This window comes from Magnolia sinica, chromosome 18 (genome assembly GCF_029962835.1).
Source record: "Magnolia sinica isolate HGM2019 chromosome 18, MsV1, whole genome shotgun sequence".
NCBI lineage: Eukaryota > Viridiplantae > Streptophyta > Magnoliopsida > Magnoliales > Magnoliaceae > Magnolia > Magnolia sinica.
In genome coordinates this window covers 5,765,846-5,785,819 of record NC_080590.1, presented here as the reverse complement: position 1 = coordinate 5,785,819, position 19,974 = coordinate 5,765,846, and the positions used below count along the sequence as shown (strand labels likewise).

The following is a 19,974-nucleotide window of genomic DNA, read 5'->3' as shown; positions in this document are numbered from 1 at the left end:
GATAAATAATGAAAAATGGTTGTAAGGCGTAGAAGGTGAATGTTGCAGCTGCAATGGAGACACGAGGCAATGACCGTTGCTGGTGGGCGGATAAAACAAAAGGCTTGTTTTTTGGATTTTTTTTTTTCTTTTTATATATTTCTATTTCAGGCCATGGTGAATGAAAATTGATTATCATCCTGTTTGGACTGACCAGTCATGAACCCCACCTGTACAAACTGAAAATCTGAGAACTCAGTGCATACCCTCGGTTGAAGGATCCTACAATCCCTCTTTAACAAGAGGATCAGTTGAAGTTTGAAGGTTATGATTGTCCAAATTGAGATGATTTTGAAGGCAGAATCCATTCATTGCAAGATGGCAACAGCCAGTAGTCTGGATTACTGACTGGGCCCAACTTGTCAAAAGAACCAGAAACGTGAGGCCATGATTGTTCAACGTGTATCCTGTCTATATAAAAGATGCCAAGACACTACACAGACGGAAACAGTCAAAGATGGATAGTCCCAACCCACACACACCCACCCACCATTCCCACCACCACCCCACCCCACCCCACCCCCCCAAAATACGAGATCGGAACAGATCAGAACAAGCGTCAAGCGGCCCAACATTTTATCTGCCCATTTGTTCCGTACACTGGGTACCCTTATCAATGGACTGACCAGATTTTTGGGGCAGAACATCTACTCCGTGTATGACTTTACCTGTTGGAACACTATTGCGCTGGTGTGTGATACATGGAAAAGAAAAAGGGTGAGGATAAAAAGGTGCCGCTTCACTAAAGGGTGTGGGTGCAGCTTAATTAACCATTTAGTAGCCAGTCCCGCAGTCCAATCCCGTTGCTATTTTCAAGGATGGAGATTGCCTGCCAAAGGCTTTCCCAAGTTCCTGCACTGGGAAGGTAGGTGGGCCCTACGTGATATTTGTGAGCAATCCTTAGACTGCTCTTTTTAAGACATGAGGCCAAAAATGAATTGGATCCAAAACTCAAGTAGGTCACACTAGAGGGAAAAGTGGGGATTGAACTACTGCTGTTGAAATATGCCTATGGCCACAGAAGTTTTGTATCAGGCTCTAACGTTTTATGCCTTCAGTTCATCCCGATGGGAATGACCTCATAAACGGTTTAGATGGCATATAAACATCAAGATGGACCCTAAGAAAGGTTTCGCCAGTAGGCATTTCTTTCCCCACTGATCCCTCCCGTGTGGCCTCGCCCCATTTTTGGTCCCATGTCCTAAAATGAGTGAGCAAAACGGTGGGCAGGGTGGATTTATCACAAACATTACGGTGGGCCCCAATGCTACTCAGTGCAGGAGGTGCCTTTAACGGGCAATCCACATCCCTATTTCGATGAGGCCCATTGGCACAAGAGCCCACCGGCTCAACAGAATCACCACACGTATGCGTACACCAATGGAGGTAGCTGAATATAAGCGTCTTCACCACGTTAATCTAAGTATTATAGCTACTAGAGCTTCCTAAATCTCTCCCTGGCAACACCGGCTGACAATTAACAACTATAGCTGAAGACCAAGAGATCTAAAATTCCATTAATACGACTGCACTTCAATGGTCTGCGATCGGACCACCTAATCAGAACAATGAGCAGGGATTGCACCTCTGTGATTGGATGCCATTGCATTTGAATCATTGCATGCAGCCTTACACACCCAACCCACTTCTCGAATCTATGAAGGCTCTAACAAGCAACACAATCTTGAAACACCGCCAAATATAAGTGGAAAAGAGGGCCAAAAAAAAAAAGGAAAAAGAAAACAGAAAACAGAAAAAGAAGAAAAGAGGATCAATGAATCGCATCCCACTTCTGCAAGCCACCATCTTCATCATTCAATGACTCAAGTATGCTCCCCTATTGAAGGAGAAGGCTGTAGGAAGGCATGTCCTCCAAGCGCGTGATGTCCTCAAGCAGCAGTTCTCTTTCCAGCTGCCGGCGTGTGGATTTCATCACTGACTGGAGAAAATAGAAAAGAGGAAACAAGAGAAGATAAGATATCTCAATAACATGGAACTGCCATAAAGTATTTTGAGTTTTTGCGAGGATCTGGTAAGCATACATTGAAGTCCATGTATGAAGCGTGCATGGAAAGCCATTGCCGGTCCATCAACTTGAATGTTATGCAGTACAAGAGATCAAATGCCTGCACGTTTTCTGCCATATAACCACGAGTTACATTGACAGATAAAAGAACATGCTCCAAAAATATAAACGCATGGAATCCACTGACGCACCTGAAAGTAGCTTCACGAAAACTGCTCCCATCATCGATCTTGGTTTGGCTGCAAGTTACCAATGCAAATGACATTAGCAATGTCTCGTATTATTGATAGGGGCCAACTTAACAAAGACTCCAGTCCCCACTTCTGCGAGCAGACTCTCTACTGCAGAGCAAATTCATCTAAACCTTTCATGATCTTCGAATTGGTGAAAATTCAAGTAGAAGACAGAAGTGCCCTCACCAACCTGCCATTGCAGTTCCTAGTTCATACTACTAAGACCCCATAGCAATTTGACAAAAGTGCCCTCCCACCCCACCTCACCACCAAAAGGCCATTAAAGCAAAATGCGAAGCAAGAGAAAGACTGACCAGCTTCGAGATCAAGCATCTGAATGAGCATGAATGTGATGTTCACACCAGCTACTGCAAACGGGTACTCCCACATGGCTCGATCACCATCCTGCTTCCGGAGAAGATCCTGAAAAGATTTCTGCATTAAAAAGGAAACTGGTTAGCTTGACTAAACAACTACTGCAAAGCAAACAAATCATAAGGTGTTTCTGTAGGCACGTAATGGATTTCTTTTGAAGCATCATACTGGCACGCTTACCCTACAGTGTAAACATTTAGCACCAGGAGATGGCATGACAACCATTTTGAAGTGTCTAGGCAATTGGTAGTGTTCGCTGCATGCTTGTGAAAGTGAACGGAAAATTTTATAAGACAAATTATTTGACTGGCCATGCTACATGGGGCAGAGTGTTGGGCAGTTTAAAGCAGCATGAGCTGAGATGGATTGGTGTATAAATTAGGATGTGAGAATTGAGATGGATAATCGAGATGACTTGAAATGATGGAAGACTTGCCTCGTGGAAAGGGAAGCTGCTTTGCCTTGGGAACAGAATCTCCTTCATTAAAGCAGTATTTTGTAAATAGGTACTACAATACTTTTCCTCCATTCAGCTAGCAGTTTCTTCGATCTAACAGTCAAAACAGTCTACTATCTCCCATGCACTTCCAAACCTCTTATGGACATATACCATCTAGTGTTAGGGCCTCCAGTCTTCATCATTCTCAAAGCTTCTTTCACTTCAAATATCCTAACCCTATGAAAGTATCTATAGTCTCCGGCATCATTTCAGCTTACTCCTATCCGTATGCTCTCAAAGAGGTCATCACTTGACAAATTCCGGAAATAGATTCTCCACCTCTTTTTGGCACATCTATATTGTTCTAAATGCTCTCATTTCTACCCTTGCAGGCTTTGAAACATGATCATTTTGGAAAGAACCACGGGAACTTTACATCTTAATAATAACGGAACAGAAACAACGTTAGTTGGTTGAAATCATATTTTCTTTACCTTCATCCTTGATATCCTACTTTTTTAATGCTAATGATTATATTAAATCGAATTGACAATACATCGTGAAAAGCAAACCCAAATTTCATGACCCTTTCATCACTTAGAAATCAGGCCCACCATAAAAGTACAACACAAAAGGGGAAAAAAACCTTAAATTTGTCAACATATTGTTGGGGAACCGCGGAAGCACATAGAGATGAATCAAGCTACGTACACACAATTGCACAGCCAAGTCCAAACACAAACAATCTGAATTTTACGTGGAAAAACCCATTTAGGAAAAAAAAAACGCGGCACAAAGCGACGAGTATGCACTATGAAAGCAAAAATTGTAAGAGATAGAGTGTTACCGATTCAAACAAGCCTTGGATCCACTTCACAAGCCCTAGCTATGCCCTTGAAACCCTTAGGAACGATTTAGAAAGTCCTAGAACACCTCTACTCCTCCCAACCACATCCACACTGCCCTATATAGATTAGCATGCACAATGTTCAGCTTGCTTCAAAGATGAGCAAAAAGCCTGATACCGCAATAAGTTTCTCCTCGACTTGATACTCCAAACCAGTGTTCAAAATATCGGTATCGCATTATGTATCGCAACCTTGGGATACAGATACGTATTGGTTATCACACAGATATATCGTTTGTATCAGGTAATTGATCGCACTTTTTGGGAAACATAGAGAAACATTGGGGAAATGGTTGAATTTTTCAATGAAATTTCATGGATTGTTAAAAAAGGCCTTAATACACACTTTTAAATCATAACAACTCAAAAAAGAAATACACATAATAGGTTAATAGGTTTCCTTTGTATAGGGTCCTAAGCTATACGCTGTCCGACTGAACTAATGCAACTATATTCAAATTGAATGCATAACATTTAAAGTATATACAATGATCGTTTCATCAAACACTACTAAATACTTTAGTCTCAATTGACAATTGGTTGAAGGAAAATTTTTAAAAAATAATAATGATTTTTTATTAATTTTTAGTTAAAAATGAATTTTTTTTTTTTCGAAAATTGACAAGGACTTAACAAATCAATAGATGAGCCCTCATACATGCTTGATTTCATGGTTGGAGTGCAACATTACAAGCAATTTAGGAGAAATTGAGGAATTTTCGAATTTCCCCCAAATTAGACCACCTATGCTCAAATTTCAAAATTAGAGTGTATGTAATGATCATTTTATCAAATACTCCTAAATATTTCAAAATTAGCCTCAATTGACAGCTAGCTGAAGGAAAATTTAAAAAAATATAAAAAAAACAAAAAAAAACATGGAGAACATGAAGAACCAACGGATATCCAAACCAAAGCTCCAACTCCATGATTTTTCATGCAAAACATGCAGAATCGATGGATTTTTAACCATTTAACACTGATTTAACATAATTTCAACAAAAAAAAAAAAAAAAAGGATCAAAAATTGAAAATGCTCACCGGATAGAACATGTGCGATATATCAACACTAACTGTGCGTTTCATATCGCACAGGTGGGATGCAAGATATATCATGAGATATATCGGCCAATATCGTTGATATTTAAAACATTGCTCCAAACCACCCACCATCTCATAGCACTCCTGAATCTTTGCCTCCTTGTCAATAGCTAACTCGAATAAATCCGGGAAACACAACTCCAAAGGATAATCATCTAATCATGAATCTCTCCATAACCAAATTTTGTCACCTTTGCCTACCAAGAACCAGACTCTCCCTTCCCAAACTTCTTCCCAACAATGTGCAATACGGCCCTACTATCACCCTCATATCACTTTCCCACTTTGCTAATACCATCCGCATCAAAGACCCATTTGCTCTCCTACCCAGGCCCGGAATTTCCCTCCTTCCAATGAACCATAATTCCCATATATCACATTCCTCCATACTGCATTAGCTTCTTCCCCAAACCTCCGCAACTATTAATCAACAATACCCAAACCTTCTCTCACATTAACAATTCCAAGGCCCCCTTCCCTTACAGGCTTTTGAACTTAAGGTGCTCAATCTTGGAAGCCATTATGGCTGGAATCAAGCCTCGATGAGTTCCTCCCCCAAAAGTGAGAGATATCAACCTCTTTTTGGAGGCTTTACTTTTTTTAAAAATAAAGGTTGGCATACTTTGACATCAGCATCTGCAACTTCACATCCAAATATGTATTTTTTTTAATTATTATTTTTTTTTTTTTTTTACATACGTGAAAATAAAGGACCAACCCATCTCTAACACTACAAAAATATAAAATTGAAGCTTCAAAATAATATGGTTCTTCTCCAGGTTTGCAACCTGAGGGATTCCTTCCATATGCACACAATGTAGGTGCAAAAGAAGAACAAGATTTTATTTTTTTTTCCATGTCATTCAACTTCAAGGGTACAGCTGAAGCTATTAGTGAGAACAACTTCATAGCAGACATAAAAAAGTTGAAAACCATAAAATTAGTTCATGGAAATATCAACTCTGACAGAAACATGAAATAGAATAGTATAATTTGATGAAAAATTAGGGATACCTGAAGTTTCTTGGTAGGAAACACTTCAATAATGGTAAACAAAAATGTTTGCCCATCCTTATCATGAGTTCCAAATTGCAATTCTTTACACTAGTTAGGAAATATATGAAAATACAGAAAATGCAGTTCCTAATATAGAAACGAAGCATCTGAAACAATTTAAGAGTCAAATGAAGATACGTCTATCAAAATGCAAGTTCCTTTTGATAAAAGAAATGCAAGTTTCTACTTTTCAAGCATTCAAGAGATGGAATGACTGAAAGCAATGAAAAGGACATACCGGAAAGGTCTTGGCAAAGAATAGTAAGTTCTCCAGTGATATGAAACCACCACCCCTACAAGATACAACCCCAAGATCATGTATAATACATAAATTGATGAAGGTGCAAGTAGCAAATAGAAGATCCTACGAGATACATGAACGCACTAATATACCTGAAATCTGTAGATGGGTCCTTTCCTTGCCAACCCATGTCCTTCCACTGCTCGGATATTAAACCACACAGTTCTTCTCCAGGAAAAGCTGCATACCAGAGGGCTCTCAAGGCTTCCTACAACAAGAGGAATAGTAACACATGGGAAATAAACTCCTGACTTCTCACTGTACCATTGCTACAGTTCTATCCACAAACGGAAAGAAGTAGCAATCACTTATTGGGAGAAGCAAAACAATGGATTTTAGGTTCTTCCTTCTCAGTATTTCTTTCAATTTTCATAGGAGAACAGGCAGAAATAACACACTGTTTTGCAAGGCAATAAAGCAAAATGACAACAAAATGTTTCAAATTCACCAGTGTTTTCCTTTTCTATGCCTTGATTGTTTAAAATTTTTTGGGGGGATGAATGGAAGTTTTATTGAAAAGGAAAAGAAGCAAATACAAGAAAAGATGCAAACGATGCATGGTAGCATCACAACTCTGACTACAAGGTTTTTTTTTTTTTTTTTGGAAAGATAACGATTTCATTAATAGGAGAAAGATACAAAAAAAGGAAACCAAAAGGGAAAGAAAAAGGAGACAGAAAAAGGAAAAGGAAACAAAAGCAGGAAAAAAGGCTGCAGAGGTTGCAGCCCCTAAGCGCCTAAGAAACAGAGGTCCTCAGCTGACCAAGAATCCACATTTGAAGCCGATTTGATAAGCTTCTACAAGCTGAAAAAAAAAAAAATTAAAAATTAAAAATTTAAAAAAAAAATTAAAAAACTTTTAAAAAAAAAAAAAATTTTAATTATATATATATATATAAATTGAATCCCCTGAACCATCTCTGAGCATGCAGAAGACTGCAAACACCAACCCAATGAGATTTAGAATATGTGAAACATCCCAGGGAGGTGAAGCGTGATTAATTGCCTCCCCAGGAAGAACCCTCAATTAGACTGGAGGATTTCCTCCCAATTTTTTATAATTAAAGCCCTCGAAAATCCTCTAAATTGCTTGCTCTACCTAGTCCAATCTAACAGCCATCTGCTGATTCTGCTCAGCAAAACTCCAAGGGTATCTGCTATCTAACATGTTTTACCATGTTGGAACAGTAGTAAATTGAGTACTGCCAAGATTTGTTACCTTGTCGTGCTCCGGACAGGAAAAACAGCAATGTTGAGCATGGAAATAGGTAGCCAATAGCATTTCGAAATTTCAGCAACATTTTTTTATGGCACAAGTAGAAATGAGAAACCTGGTTGGGAAAAAAGAAAAGAAAGAAAGAAAAAGACAAAACAAAAGGAGAAAGAAAAAAAGGTTCTTTGTGGGTTTATATCTTCCCCTCCTCTCTCATTTTAATAAATTTGCCAACTACTTACCAAAATTAAATCAATTTGTCATCCATAGAAAATAATATTTGATAAACTAGGAAGCAAAAGTGAGGCTTTCCAAAATATGTGTGCATATGTGTGTTTGTGTTTGTCTTGTATATAGGTTTTTTTGGTAATGAATGCAACTGAGTAGGTTGGCAGAAATAACTTGCTTAAAATGCGCGAAAATTCTCCAGGCAAGTTTATATGTAACCAAACATAGTCTGACAGCATCACCAGTGGCACCCAAATCCCATAAAATATAAAACATGAAATTAAGAAGATATGTAAAAATTAAAAAAGCATGCTAACATGATTTCTAAGTTTATATTACCTGGTGCTCTGGATTGGAACAGTCATAGGAAATTTCTATGCGTCTTTGCAGCTTTTGTAAGCACTCCTCCTGATACCAAAAAAGCAAAAAGAAAATCTTCCAGCATTAGTTGCTCTATCATTTTTGTTGAGGAGAGAAGGAGAGAGGTCTAGAAAATAAAAAGACAGATCCAAATAAAGCAACATAAACGGCGATGGATAAAACTTAGACCGCAATAACTTTTTTGTCATTTTCCTTTCAACTAAAAAACAGGAAAAAGGAGATACAGGCACCAAGTATAAAAGTCACCATTAATCAACAATCAGCAGGTAGATAGAAATCTAGTTTGCTTCCAAGAAAATGGATTTAGAACAGCAGACAGCATCTCCACACCAGATATGGAAACAGATATCTTCATCCAGACAGTAACATATGACAGAAGCAATCTCAGGTGTGATCCTTACCTAATTATCTGGATACTTTGAATCCGTTAGAAGATTAAATACACACTTACCCAGATCATGAATGCAATTCATGCGGGATAGAGCAAATAAATGTGTTACTGTGCATATGATCTCCTAAGGACATCCTTATTTCATTTTTACTAACGTGATTGTGCCAGTTGGATTTCTGATAGGCTCTGACTGTGGTGTTATGTGAAAGAAGATCCCTTTTTAGCGAATAGAAGTAACCACATCCTATGATGTCAATTTGCATAACACAAGAAACCACAAATTGCCATGTAGCACCATCCCCTCTCCTTGCAGCAATGGGACCACCCATCAGTATCTTTCTGATCCCATCAGTTTAAGCAATCAGTTGAATCAAAACATCAAAAACTTTTCTAAAACCTTTGACCATATGAACTATACTAGAAATGCCAACATTTCTTCTAAAAAACAACAGAAACTGCCCCTACTCCTTACCATTCTGGTGTTCAATGCAACACTACAAGAGCTTATCTTTGACTTCATGAAGGGATTTTCAGGATGGGCTTCATCTTATTCCTCTCAGCTTTTCTTTTCGAGTTAATATCTTAGTTTTTGCAGTTGGGATTACCTCGCGCTTATGTTGCTTACAATCAGCAGTTCTCTTTGGTAAATGTGTGCCTGATCAGAGCTTTAAATAGATGGATGGCTAGAAAATTGGTTTAACAATCAGTTTATTTTAAGGAGTGAAACAACCTGAATTCACACAGATGCATACATGAACATGCATGCTCACACATACGCTAAGATTTTCTAATTTCTTTTATTTATTCTAATTTTTCTGATTTTATGGGAACTTCCAAATATTTTATTATTATTTCTTCCCCATCAAAGAAATTCCTATCTCAAACAATGAAATGAAATCTTCGCCAGCACTTTCAAAATGCATGTTTCTAAGAGCTTTTTTTTTTTTTTTTTTTGACAGGTAATCTCAGCTCGAACCAGAGACCTCAATGTTGAAACAACATGCATGTTTCTAAGAGTTATGAGAGCTATCTGCATCATATAGCTAGTAATAGCATTTCACTGGCACATGTTTAACAGAAAATTTGGGTGCAACACTCACAGAGTCACAGGATGAATATTACACAAGATGCAATTGTTGGAGAAAATTGTTCAAACTATGCAAGAGTTCGATTGAAATGTTATTTTCTACAGGATCTTAAAATTAGGAACTATTTTTTGTATTTTGGCCAAGGAGATCGTTGTGCTCTTGCGAGAAAGATAAATTTCGGAGGTACAAGCTAACCAAAACATGAGCAAGCAGGACTACCATATGAACATGACAGACACAACAGTAAACAATAAATTAATCATGAATGGCCTTACTAAATAGTTAGATGTGCTAACCACAGACATGTCAACCAGCGAATTCAAGAAATGCTCAAAGTGGAACAACATAAAATTCAAACATCAAGTCAATGAAATCACTAGAAACTACCTCGCAAGGGGTTAAGTCAAATGAAGGGCGGGCATCGCTGTCTCTTCTCTGAGCACAAACGCAAGAAAGTCCTCTCCCAATCCATGCAGCTGATCCTGCCACAACCTCAGCTGTAGCAATACAAGACCGGTATGTATTGAAACTTGAATTTTCAAAACTTCAAATTGCCATCAAGTCATGATCTCCATGAGTTGGAAAACAATGATCACAAAGAAACCCACTCATTTACACATATGTATATGTATATACTGTCATGGCACAAAAATAGTACCAAGTCACAATTATCCATTGATCCAGACGGTTCATCAGGTGGATCAGGCCATGGATAGGCCACTGTTGAAAAATCACATGGAATTCCCCATGTTCAATGCTCACTTCTACAACTTGCAAATATTATCTCCTATTGACCATTGGAAGGTCACCACTTGGATGGCTATGATCATCCATCCGATTAGTGAGATTAGCCTATTTAAAAAACTAAACCCACAAGATGAATGGTTTGAACAACAAACTGGTTTACCATAGGTCAGATATTTTCACAGCATGAAGATACTTAAATATGAGCTCTGCCTACATGTTAAATTCGCCTAAAAATGGTCAGTGTAAATGAGAGAAAGCCACAAAATCATACATTATTATTATTTTATGTTTTTTGAAAAACAAATCATACAATATTAATCTCACTAAAAAAATGGAAACTGCCAATTTCAATTACAAAAAAGAAGAGGAAAAACAAAAACGTTATTTCCAGATCATGAAGACATGAAAACTGCTTTGTTTGGAGGAAATGTACAATGCTAGACTAAAACCAGCCAGCATGTCCATTCTCCCCAGCATGCTGTACAGGTGGTCCCGCCTTTCAACAATCTAGACAGATCCTCTGGCGGGACGATGCAGGGATAGGCAGTGATGCAAAAGAACTCCATAGAAGCATCCCAGCCTTCTGATTCCAGGCCTCCAACCGCACAGATAAAAATAACATACAGCGACGATCCATATTCAATCGGTTCACCAATTGGATGGCCGGGATTGCTTGATGGAGCATCCATTGTGCATCCATGATGAAGCCCGCCTGATCAACTACCTGGGCCACCAGAAGGCGGTCCTAGTATATGTATGGAATGCTGACGCTACCAATGCAAGTTCCCGTATAAATAAAATCTAAAATCACTAATTCCACCATTTTCATACCAGAAAAATACACGAATTTAAATAAAAACGGAAACTCGTCACATTCGAATCCGCCAAATCCAAATTCCCACAGATCAAACAAAAGAGAATGAATGAGACATATCTCATACCAGAGGTCGAATGACAACCGCCGTCCCGCTCTAGCCCTTGCGAGATCCTCCTCACCGCAACAAACGACTCGCCAGCATCATCCATATCCGACCGTAAAAACATCGATCAACGGATCCAATCCTGCCGCTTAAACCGAAATCCTCCACGGCAACGGAAAAGAGGCGAAATCTCCAAATCCCGCTGGTATCTCATCAAAACCAGAAAGAAGCAATCAACAGACCGAGGAAAGGCGCTTTTCTCTCCGTCCAAACGCGTATCATCAAAACCGACCAGAAAGAAAGGAAAGACGACGTAGATTGGAAATCTAGGGTTTCAAGATCTGCGGAGAAAGTTGCGAAGATAGGAGCTTTTCTCTCTCTCCGTTCGCGCCTTTTCTTCTTTCTCTTTTCTACCCTTTAATCGGAAATTACACAATTCCGGGTATTGTGGGTTGGTTTGGGTGGCGTTTTCAATGGGATATGGGCGTTACCGAAGTGCATGCACGTACGGACCACGAAGATTACTGCGAACCTATGAGAGAGGGCCTTTCATTTCCTTCGTTTTGGAATTGGATCGAATCGCGATCTGTGAGCCGCTTCGAGGGTATGCTTGTCCTGATTACAAGCAAACCCCAAATGCGGGAATGCACGGAGACGAGCTTTCAACGTAGCAGGGCAGTTTTGGAATTAAGGAAAAAGATACTCGGTCGGTTATCACTTTTTTCTTTTCTTCGTTTTTTTCTGTTTGTACTCTGGTACTGCGAATGGATGATACTCAAGGCACTCAGAAATCACAGGCCGCGGTATACAACTCCGTCAAATCACACCGTCCAAAATAGCCGTTTTAATGTGACTTATGTATGCCACGTGTACGGTTTCTAAGTGCCTGCACATTTTGCTGGATTATCCAATGACTCTCCTTCCTATTATGATCCGCGCTTTCAAGGTACACGTGGCAGTGGGAGGATAAATGGTTCAGAGGGTTCACGTAGTGGGACTTACCATGGATGGCCAATAATTAAAAAATCACAGTTCTCGTATGATCCTAAGCGTCCATTTGTAACCTCTTTGGTCGGTAATTCCGTACTTTCGGAGGTAAAGTTGGAACGTTCTGGAGCACTTTATGTTACAGTGATCCTTAACAGTTAGATAGTACAGTCCATTGATCGAGCCTGTCCGCATGGTCCAGCATATATATCATGGTCTGCTATGCAAAATCTAGGCACTGGGCATATATAACCATTAGATCCAGTAAAGGTAAAATGGATGGTCTTGATCATTTATTTAAAACTTAGTCAACTTAACAATTTGAACAATTTATTTATGGACGCCCTATGGTTTCAAAGAAATATTTTCCCAAATAGAGGACTCTTTGCGTGGGGGCCTTGATGGCGTCCCACTCTTTGATCACAAGTTACTCAATGATCAATGGTAGTGAATAATTCGGCCCCATTCAAGCTGCATCAGCACTGTATAAGTGGCAATGATTCGATGAATTAATAAAATGCTGGCAAGATAATATATTAAGGGAATCCCAGCTGTAGGTTGCTGTTACTTGGATTGTTATAAAAGGCAAAGTTTGGTCAGCTAAACACCCAGGCGTTTCTAAGCTTCGCAGGCTGCTCTGTTGAGTGTCCTCGTATGTGCCATTGCTAGATATCCAAACCATTCATCAAGTTAGACCCAATTTAGTTCCCTGGAAAAGGTGGTCCACTCATTTTGTGGGCCACATATAAGCAAAAAAACAATGAGATTTTTTGAACAGTGACCAGCCTCATCTTGACAGTTAGGTGAAAGGAATCTAGCGTGATGCGGCCTCAGATTAGGGAGTGGATGGGTCCTTACTCTTACCCCGGGTGGTAGACTCCCAGGAGTTTCAACACCGGGTCAAGGGTTCCAGTACCCACCAGTGGTGAAATCCCACGGCGTGTGTGTGGGGTGTGTGTGTGCGTGTGTAAAAAAAAAAAAAAGATTAGGAAGTGGATTAGGTGAGATCCCGGATCAACCAAGGTGGGTGGGACTCAGGACTGTGGAGGCTCATAGTGATGCATGTGCCTTGTAGTGATGTATGTGCCTTAAATCCACACCATCCAACCGTTTTGAAAACTCATTTTAGGGTATGATACCAAAAATGAAACAGATCCAAATCTTTTGTGGACCATCCCACAGGAAACAGTAGTGATTGAATCCCTATCATTAAAAACTTCATGGGCTACTGGAATGTTTATTTGCCATCGAACCTGTTGGTAAGGTCACAAAGATCTGGTTGAAGAGACCACACAAATATCAGTTGATCCAAAAATTTGGTGGCCTACAGGAAGTTTTTAATGATCGATTACCACTCTTTCCTGTATTGTGGTCCACTTGAGATTTGGATCTGCTTCATTTTTCAGATCATGCCTTAAAATGAGATTTCAATACGAATGGACAGCATGGATGTAGTCACATACATCAAAGTGAGCCCCAAATTCAAGGTTCCCACCCCCCTAGGTGGATCTGGGTCCCACCTGATCTGCTCCTTCAGATTAGCTCACATGTCAGCACGTGTGTAATCTAAGCATGGTCCACCAAAACAAAGGTGAATTTTAGTAGTAAAAATTCATCCGATCATAGAGTCAAGAGGTTCAGTCATCACTCATCAGGTGGGCGCCACAGGTACACATCTAATATAGACCGTTGGTCGTCTCTTCTCCGACCGCCAACTTCTCCTATTTGCCGGTCAATGCATGTTATCCATGCCCCCACCCGACGCATGAACTACAATGGCCTGGCGTTTTAAATGGACGCGGAATTCCTGCCAAAGCCTTTGGCACGAAGTTCCTGCGCTGGAAACCTAAGTGGGCCCAACGTGATGTTTGTAATTAATCCACTCCGTCCATCCGTTTTTTGAGATCATTTTAGGTCATAGAGCCAAAAATGAACAGGATCCAATCCTCAAATGGCCCGAAACGTGAGGATTGAACATCCATAGTTGAAATATTGGTGGACCACAGAAGTTTTGAATCAGGTTAATATTTGTGCTTTCAGTTCATCTCAGTATAAATGATGTTATTAACGGTATGGATGGCATGTAAACATGACTGTTAACCCCCAAGGAGGTTTCAACGGTAGGAATTTCCCTACCCACCTTTTCCTTTAGTGCGGCCCACTTGAGTCTTGGATCCTCCTCATTTTTGGTCTAGACTCCTAAAATGAGCTCATAAAACGGATGGACGGGAAGATTTCTTACAGACATCACGGTGGGCCCCACCTAGGTTTCCATCGCAGGAGCTTCCTGCGAAAGCCTTTCGCCTGGAGACAGATTTCAAGAGGTCGGTTCCAATACAAAACGTTATAAGATAAACTTCACTGTGTTTTAATGACATCCAATCCATTCATCATGTGAGTCTCCTAATGATCTACTTGTAATTTCGGAATCATGCCAATCCAAAACCTAGGTAGACCACACAATGCAACATCATTCTTAGAACCATTAAACTTTCGTATTGTGGCCCACCCGAGTTCTGGAATGACCTGATTTTTCTTGAGTGTTCGTTCATGCTGGTTGGATGCATCTCTTGAATGGATCATATGGCATATAGAAAACACAGTGGGCCCGCATACAAAATGAAAGGTTTTCTTAATGGGCGTCCCGTCTCATCTGTTCCCTATAGCGTGGCCCACCTGAGTTGGGATTGCTGGATTTTTGCGCGTAAGAACAGCTTACGAGCGGACATAATGGCCGGATTCAATGTCCTTAAAACATCACGGTGGACCCCACTACAGGGAATAGTGGGAATGGGTACACCCACCCTTGAGATGACTATTCATGGGCCATGGCAGCTTTCAATGACATTTATGTGTCATCAAACCCCTTTCATAAGGTGGATGTAGATCCCACCAAGATGGTGAAGAGGGAGCGGATTAGGTGAGGCCCACGTGACAGCTTAGTACGTGAAGCCTCGTGGGGCCCACCTTGATATATGTGTGTATATTCACGCCGCTCACCAGTTTTTCCAGCTCAATTCAGGGCATGGTCCAAAAAATGAAGAAGATCCACATCTCAAGTGGACCACATGGAAGGTATTGAATGCCCACCGTTAAAAGCTTTTCAGTGGACACAAAAGTTTTGGATCAAGCTAATATTCCTTTTTTCCCTTCAACCACGTGTGTGACCTTATCAATTGGTTGGATAGCAAATAAACAGTACAATGGGCCTTAAAAAAATTTATAATGGTGGGCGTTCAATGAACAGTGTTTCTTGTGGTGTGGTCCACCTGAGATTTGGATCTGCTTCACCTTTTTGAGAGCACCCTCTAAAATGAGATGTAAAAGCTGATAGACGGTGTGGATATACAACACATACATCAAGGTACGCCCAAGGTCAGGGCCTCACCCAATCAGCTGTTACCCTCGCCTCACCTACTCCACCCACATTCAAGGGCCTATCCAAACTTTTGGGTCCGCTTTATTTTTTTTTTAGGTGACCTTCCAACAAGAGCTGGCTAAAATGAAGGACGGAGTGGATGTCACACACATCGTGGTGGTTCGAAGAACCTTTCTTTGCTCGACCTGCCCACGACGACTGTTGAAGGGAATCACGTCCTCGGAACAACTTTTCTTACACGCGCGTATGGATTTTCGACGGTTTGAAAGAGAGGCGCCAAAAGAAGAGGGCACGAGTGATGGCCTGCATGTCTCCTTTTCACTGACCAACTTTCATAAATTACATGGAAAGTACGTTTCCATGAGGGAACTCACATGGGATGCTTCCATTAAGTGGGCCACACACGAGGAGTGGCTTGTTCTTTGCGTGTCACAATGACATCCATTACATTGCCTTAGCGATCATGAACGTGCTGAGCCATAATCCGGCCACCACCTCTCATATCTTTTTCCCCTTAATCCATTCATTCGTTTAGCAGTCGTCAGAGGTTCGTGATAACGTGACCTAACAGGATAACCTAACGGAGCAAAAGCTACAATGGTGGAGAGAGAGAGAGAGCTTCCGATCAAAACTAACTGAAAATTAAACGTTACAAATTGAGTTATAATTGAATTCCGAGGCGAAATACCGAAACAGTCGGCACTTATCATTGATTACATATTTACCATCTATGGCATGCATTCATAGCTAACCAAACAGCCCTTGAGTGTGAGAAAGTGTAGCTGAGAAGGAAGATACAAGGCTAATGAATGAAAATACAAGGCTAACCACGCTGGCCCTTGAGTATAACAAGGTGTAGATGTGCAGGGGTTGCCATGCCACATTGGCTAAGTCATAAGAGTTTCTACATGAGGTCAAGGGTTCGAACGGCGAACAGCAGAGGGTGACATGTGTATGATCTGGTTATTCTTTTTTATTCCCACTAACTGATCATATCTTTCGTATCCAGTGGTCCATCCAAAAGGTGCAACACACCATTTTGATCACTTGATGCTAATATATATGACTCATCCAGCAAGCCACAACGCAAACATATGCGGACAGCCCACGGAAATGGAATGACTCGGTATAACAGTGGGGCCACCAAATGAGTGGACTGGCCTTATTTTCATAACAGTTGATCATCTTGATGTAGCGTTCCTTTTTGCATGGATTAGATGCCATAAGCGCAACATCTTTGACCGGATTGAAAAATGGCTGTACGATTACAACGGTTGTACCTGATAATTTCCCACGGTCTCTTCCTTTCTTCTTCCAGGATTAGTAGTCCCAGATATCAGTTCTTTTGATAATAAGCTTGTTCTACAAGTGTTGCACATGGGCCCACCATGGTTACCCCACCATAAAAGCTCCACGCTCCCAAAATTAGGTCGATACAACTATCAGAGGTGACACACCATTATTTTGTTTTTTTTTTTTGACTGGTTGTCTATTATTTTCTAGGTGGGGCCCACCATGTTTATCTATATGCCAACCAACTCGTGATAAAGCAACAGCTGCAGAAGAAATAAACAAATAAATATAATAAATACACGTGAAGCTGCATGCATCCACGTCGTTGCCGCGCACATAGCATACATGGATGAGATCACAACTGTCCATCAGTAAATCCAATAACGGTCCACGGGGTAGTCCGTACAAATGGGCACTAAAAGACAAAATTCAATTATAATCACATTCGTTGAGAAAAATTGAGATATTGGATGATCAGAATAGCCGATCAAGGTAGATTTTCTTTGGTGGATAATTGATGGCAGGGTCCACAGGATGTACGGTTCGGATCATCTTATAAAAGCTCCACGTGTATAATATACAATATGGAAGGACTGGATCTCCTCTCATAAATACATCCCTAGAGATTTGAAAGTGTGGTATCCAAGATGGCACAAGTCACCTGGCAGAGGATTTGGGTCTAAGAAATTCATTTAATAAATATTTTTAGTTGCAACTTACAACAATCCAACGAAGCCGAGCATTGTTACACGTCGGCCATGATCTTTTTAATATGCCAAGGCTATTATAATAGTTTAACACTATTTATAAAAATGGCAGGGACTTCCCATCTGTGGTTTCACAGCCGAAGTCTCCGAGCTAATCGTGGAGGGAGCATAACCCAAACTAGAATAACATGTAGTAACCATCTGATTACGTACTTTGGATTACTCACTATTTTATGTTTAACTGTTCTTCTGATATCCATTGATTGGATGGTAAGGATTTCTTGATCTGTGTGATTTAGAGATATGGTCCATTCACAAATTAGCCCCACACTTTGAGTGGTCTTGATAGCAGTATGTGAGAGATATGCAGGAGAATGAGTAACTACCATTTTCAAAATTGGTGGTGGACTATCATTGAAGTTTAGTCGTTTATAATAAGGATTTTCTCGATCATGGATGTGTCTAAAAAGATTAAAGGAAAAAGAAGGCTTGCTAATTTCACACGCGCTTAGGATTCTACCCATAAACAGTTAGGCACATACGGCAACATGGAAAGCATGTGTGAAATCTCAGCTTTCCATCAGGTAGGGTACATTATTTGAATCTCCTGGCAAAAAAAATAAAAAAAACAGTGAAAATGTCGTTTTAACAGCCGGTTTACTTTTTATATTGTGGCTCACTTAAGGAGTGAAACTGATTATTTTTCATGGAAGAAGATCTAAGCACTATTTCTAATTAACCAGATGGAAAGCTTAGATATCACACACGTGTTTGTTATGGGCACATGTGCTTGTGCTTGGTCAGTTAGGCTTCACACATGCGTGGAATTAACAAAATTCATTAAAAAAGAAAGAAAGAAATAATACCTACCCTAATAAAGAAGCAAAGGGACCCTCGTATCAATGTTGGATGGTCCAACTAAACCTAGATTTGTTGCTTGGAACGGGTAGGGATATATTAATTAAAATGACAGGAGGTAGGATTTTATAAAGAGAAAACCACATGACATGGGCTCATGATTTTTATTTTTTATTTTTAATCTAAGGGAAAAGGTTTTATAGTGGGGATTCGATCTTTTTGAAAAGGTACACCACTTTCTTCTCTTGGCTTGGGAAAGGGGAAATTGCAGGTTTGACTGTAAGTGCACTCGCCACCACGGGAAAAAGGTAGATCTGACCAGTCCATTAGGTGGTCCCCAACTGGTGGTTCAGCTGGGACAAGAATTAGGCTGTTTGATAATTTGTTGGGAGGCATGTGTACAAACGATGAATACCTAAAAAAGATTTGACCAACGGTCAATATTCAAATTATTTGCATGGCCATGGGACCAGGAGTTTGGAATTACATGGTGGGACCCACTCTATCGAGCGGCCTGGATCTTCCATATTAACATGTAAGTACACTAGCGAGTATAGTTGAGAAAAACGTGTAGCATATTTTTCTCGGTCACTGTGCCGCCATAGAGATGGAAGCAATTTCTCGCGTCCGGGGCCGTGGGGCCCAACTCAATGTACATGTTTTATATCCATTCCGTTCATCCTTTTTGTCAACTCAGTTTAGAGCATGGTTCTAAAATGAGGCAGATAAATATTTCAGGTGAACCACACCAAGGAAATAGTTTTCAATGAGCGCTCAACATTTAAAACTTACCGTAATGTTTCTGCCATCCGAAGGTCACACCGGCCTTAAATGAAGGAAAAATACGAATATCAGCTTCATCTAAAACTTTTGGATCCCGTGGAGAGTTTTTAATGGCTAATCGCCACTTTTCTTAAGGCGCAGTGCACCAGAGACTTGGACTGCTTTATTTTTTTGTCCCATGCCTTAGAATGAGGTGGCAAAATAAATGGATGTACATCGTATACATCAAAGTGGGCCCCACAGTCTAAGGACTCACCTACTAAGCTGTTACATCAAGCTCACCTAATCCACGTCCCACTCTCACTATTGCTTGTGTGGCCCATTTTTGACTTTGTCATAGCATTCAATCTATGTCCATTGTTTTCTACAGCACAGTAAAAAGGGATGTATACCGTGGATATATACAACACATGCATCGAGGTGTGCCTCAAGTGGTCCAGGATTCACCCACTAAGATGTTACCCTGAACTCACCTAATCCACACCCCACTCTCACTATTGCTTGTGTGGCCCACTTTTGACT

General features: G+C 40.3%; 1 protein-coding gene and 1 long non-coding RNA gene across 5 annotated transcripts; one reads left to right on the top strand and one right to left on the bottom strand.

Moving 5' to 3' along the window:
• Positions 1–1,530: 1,530 nt before the first annotated feature.
• LOC131232732 (uncharacterized) lies at positions 1,531–12,196 on the bottom strand. 4 transcript variants are annotated; one of them, XM_058229188.1, is made up of 9 exons: positions 11,467–12,194; positions 10,166–10,254; positions 8,258–8,326; positions 6,570–6,685; positions 6,415–6,469; positions 2,613–2,733; positions 2,257–2,304; positions 2,082–2,176; positions 1,531–1,978 (listed from the first exon to the last, which is right to left on the bottom strand). In XM_058229188.1, the coding sequence occupies exons 1-9, from the start codon at positions 11,567–11,569 to the stop codon at positions 1,877–1,879; spliced, it is 798 nt and encodes a 265-aa protein (XP_058085171.1). In that variant the 5' UTR covers positions 11,570–12,194; the 3' UTR covers positions 1,531–1,876. The 4 variants fall into 4 exon arrangements, with proteins under 4 accessions (XP_058085171.1, XP_058085169.1, XP_058085168.1 ...); XM_058229186.1 differs by having other exon boundaries at positions 10,166–10,260; positions 11,467–12,193; XM_058229185.1 differs by having other exon boundaries at positions 10,166–10,275; positions 11,467–12,192.
• Positions 6,923–7,312, top strand: LOC131232733 (uncharacterized). The gene is made up of 2 exons (XR_009164924.1): positions 6,923–7,062; positions 7,273–7,312. It is a non-coding gene; the product is annotated as an uncharacterized LOC131232733 (long non-coding RNA).
• Positions 12,197–19,974: the final 7,778 nt, after the last annotated feature.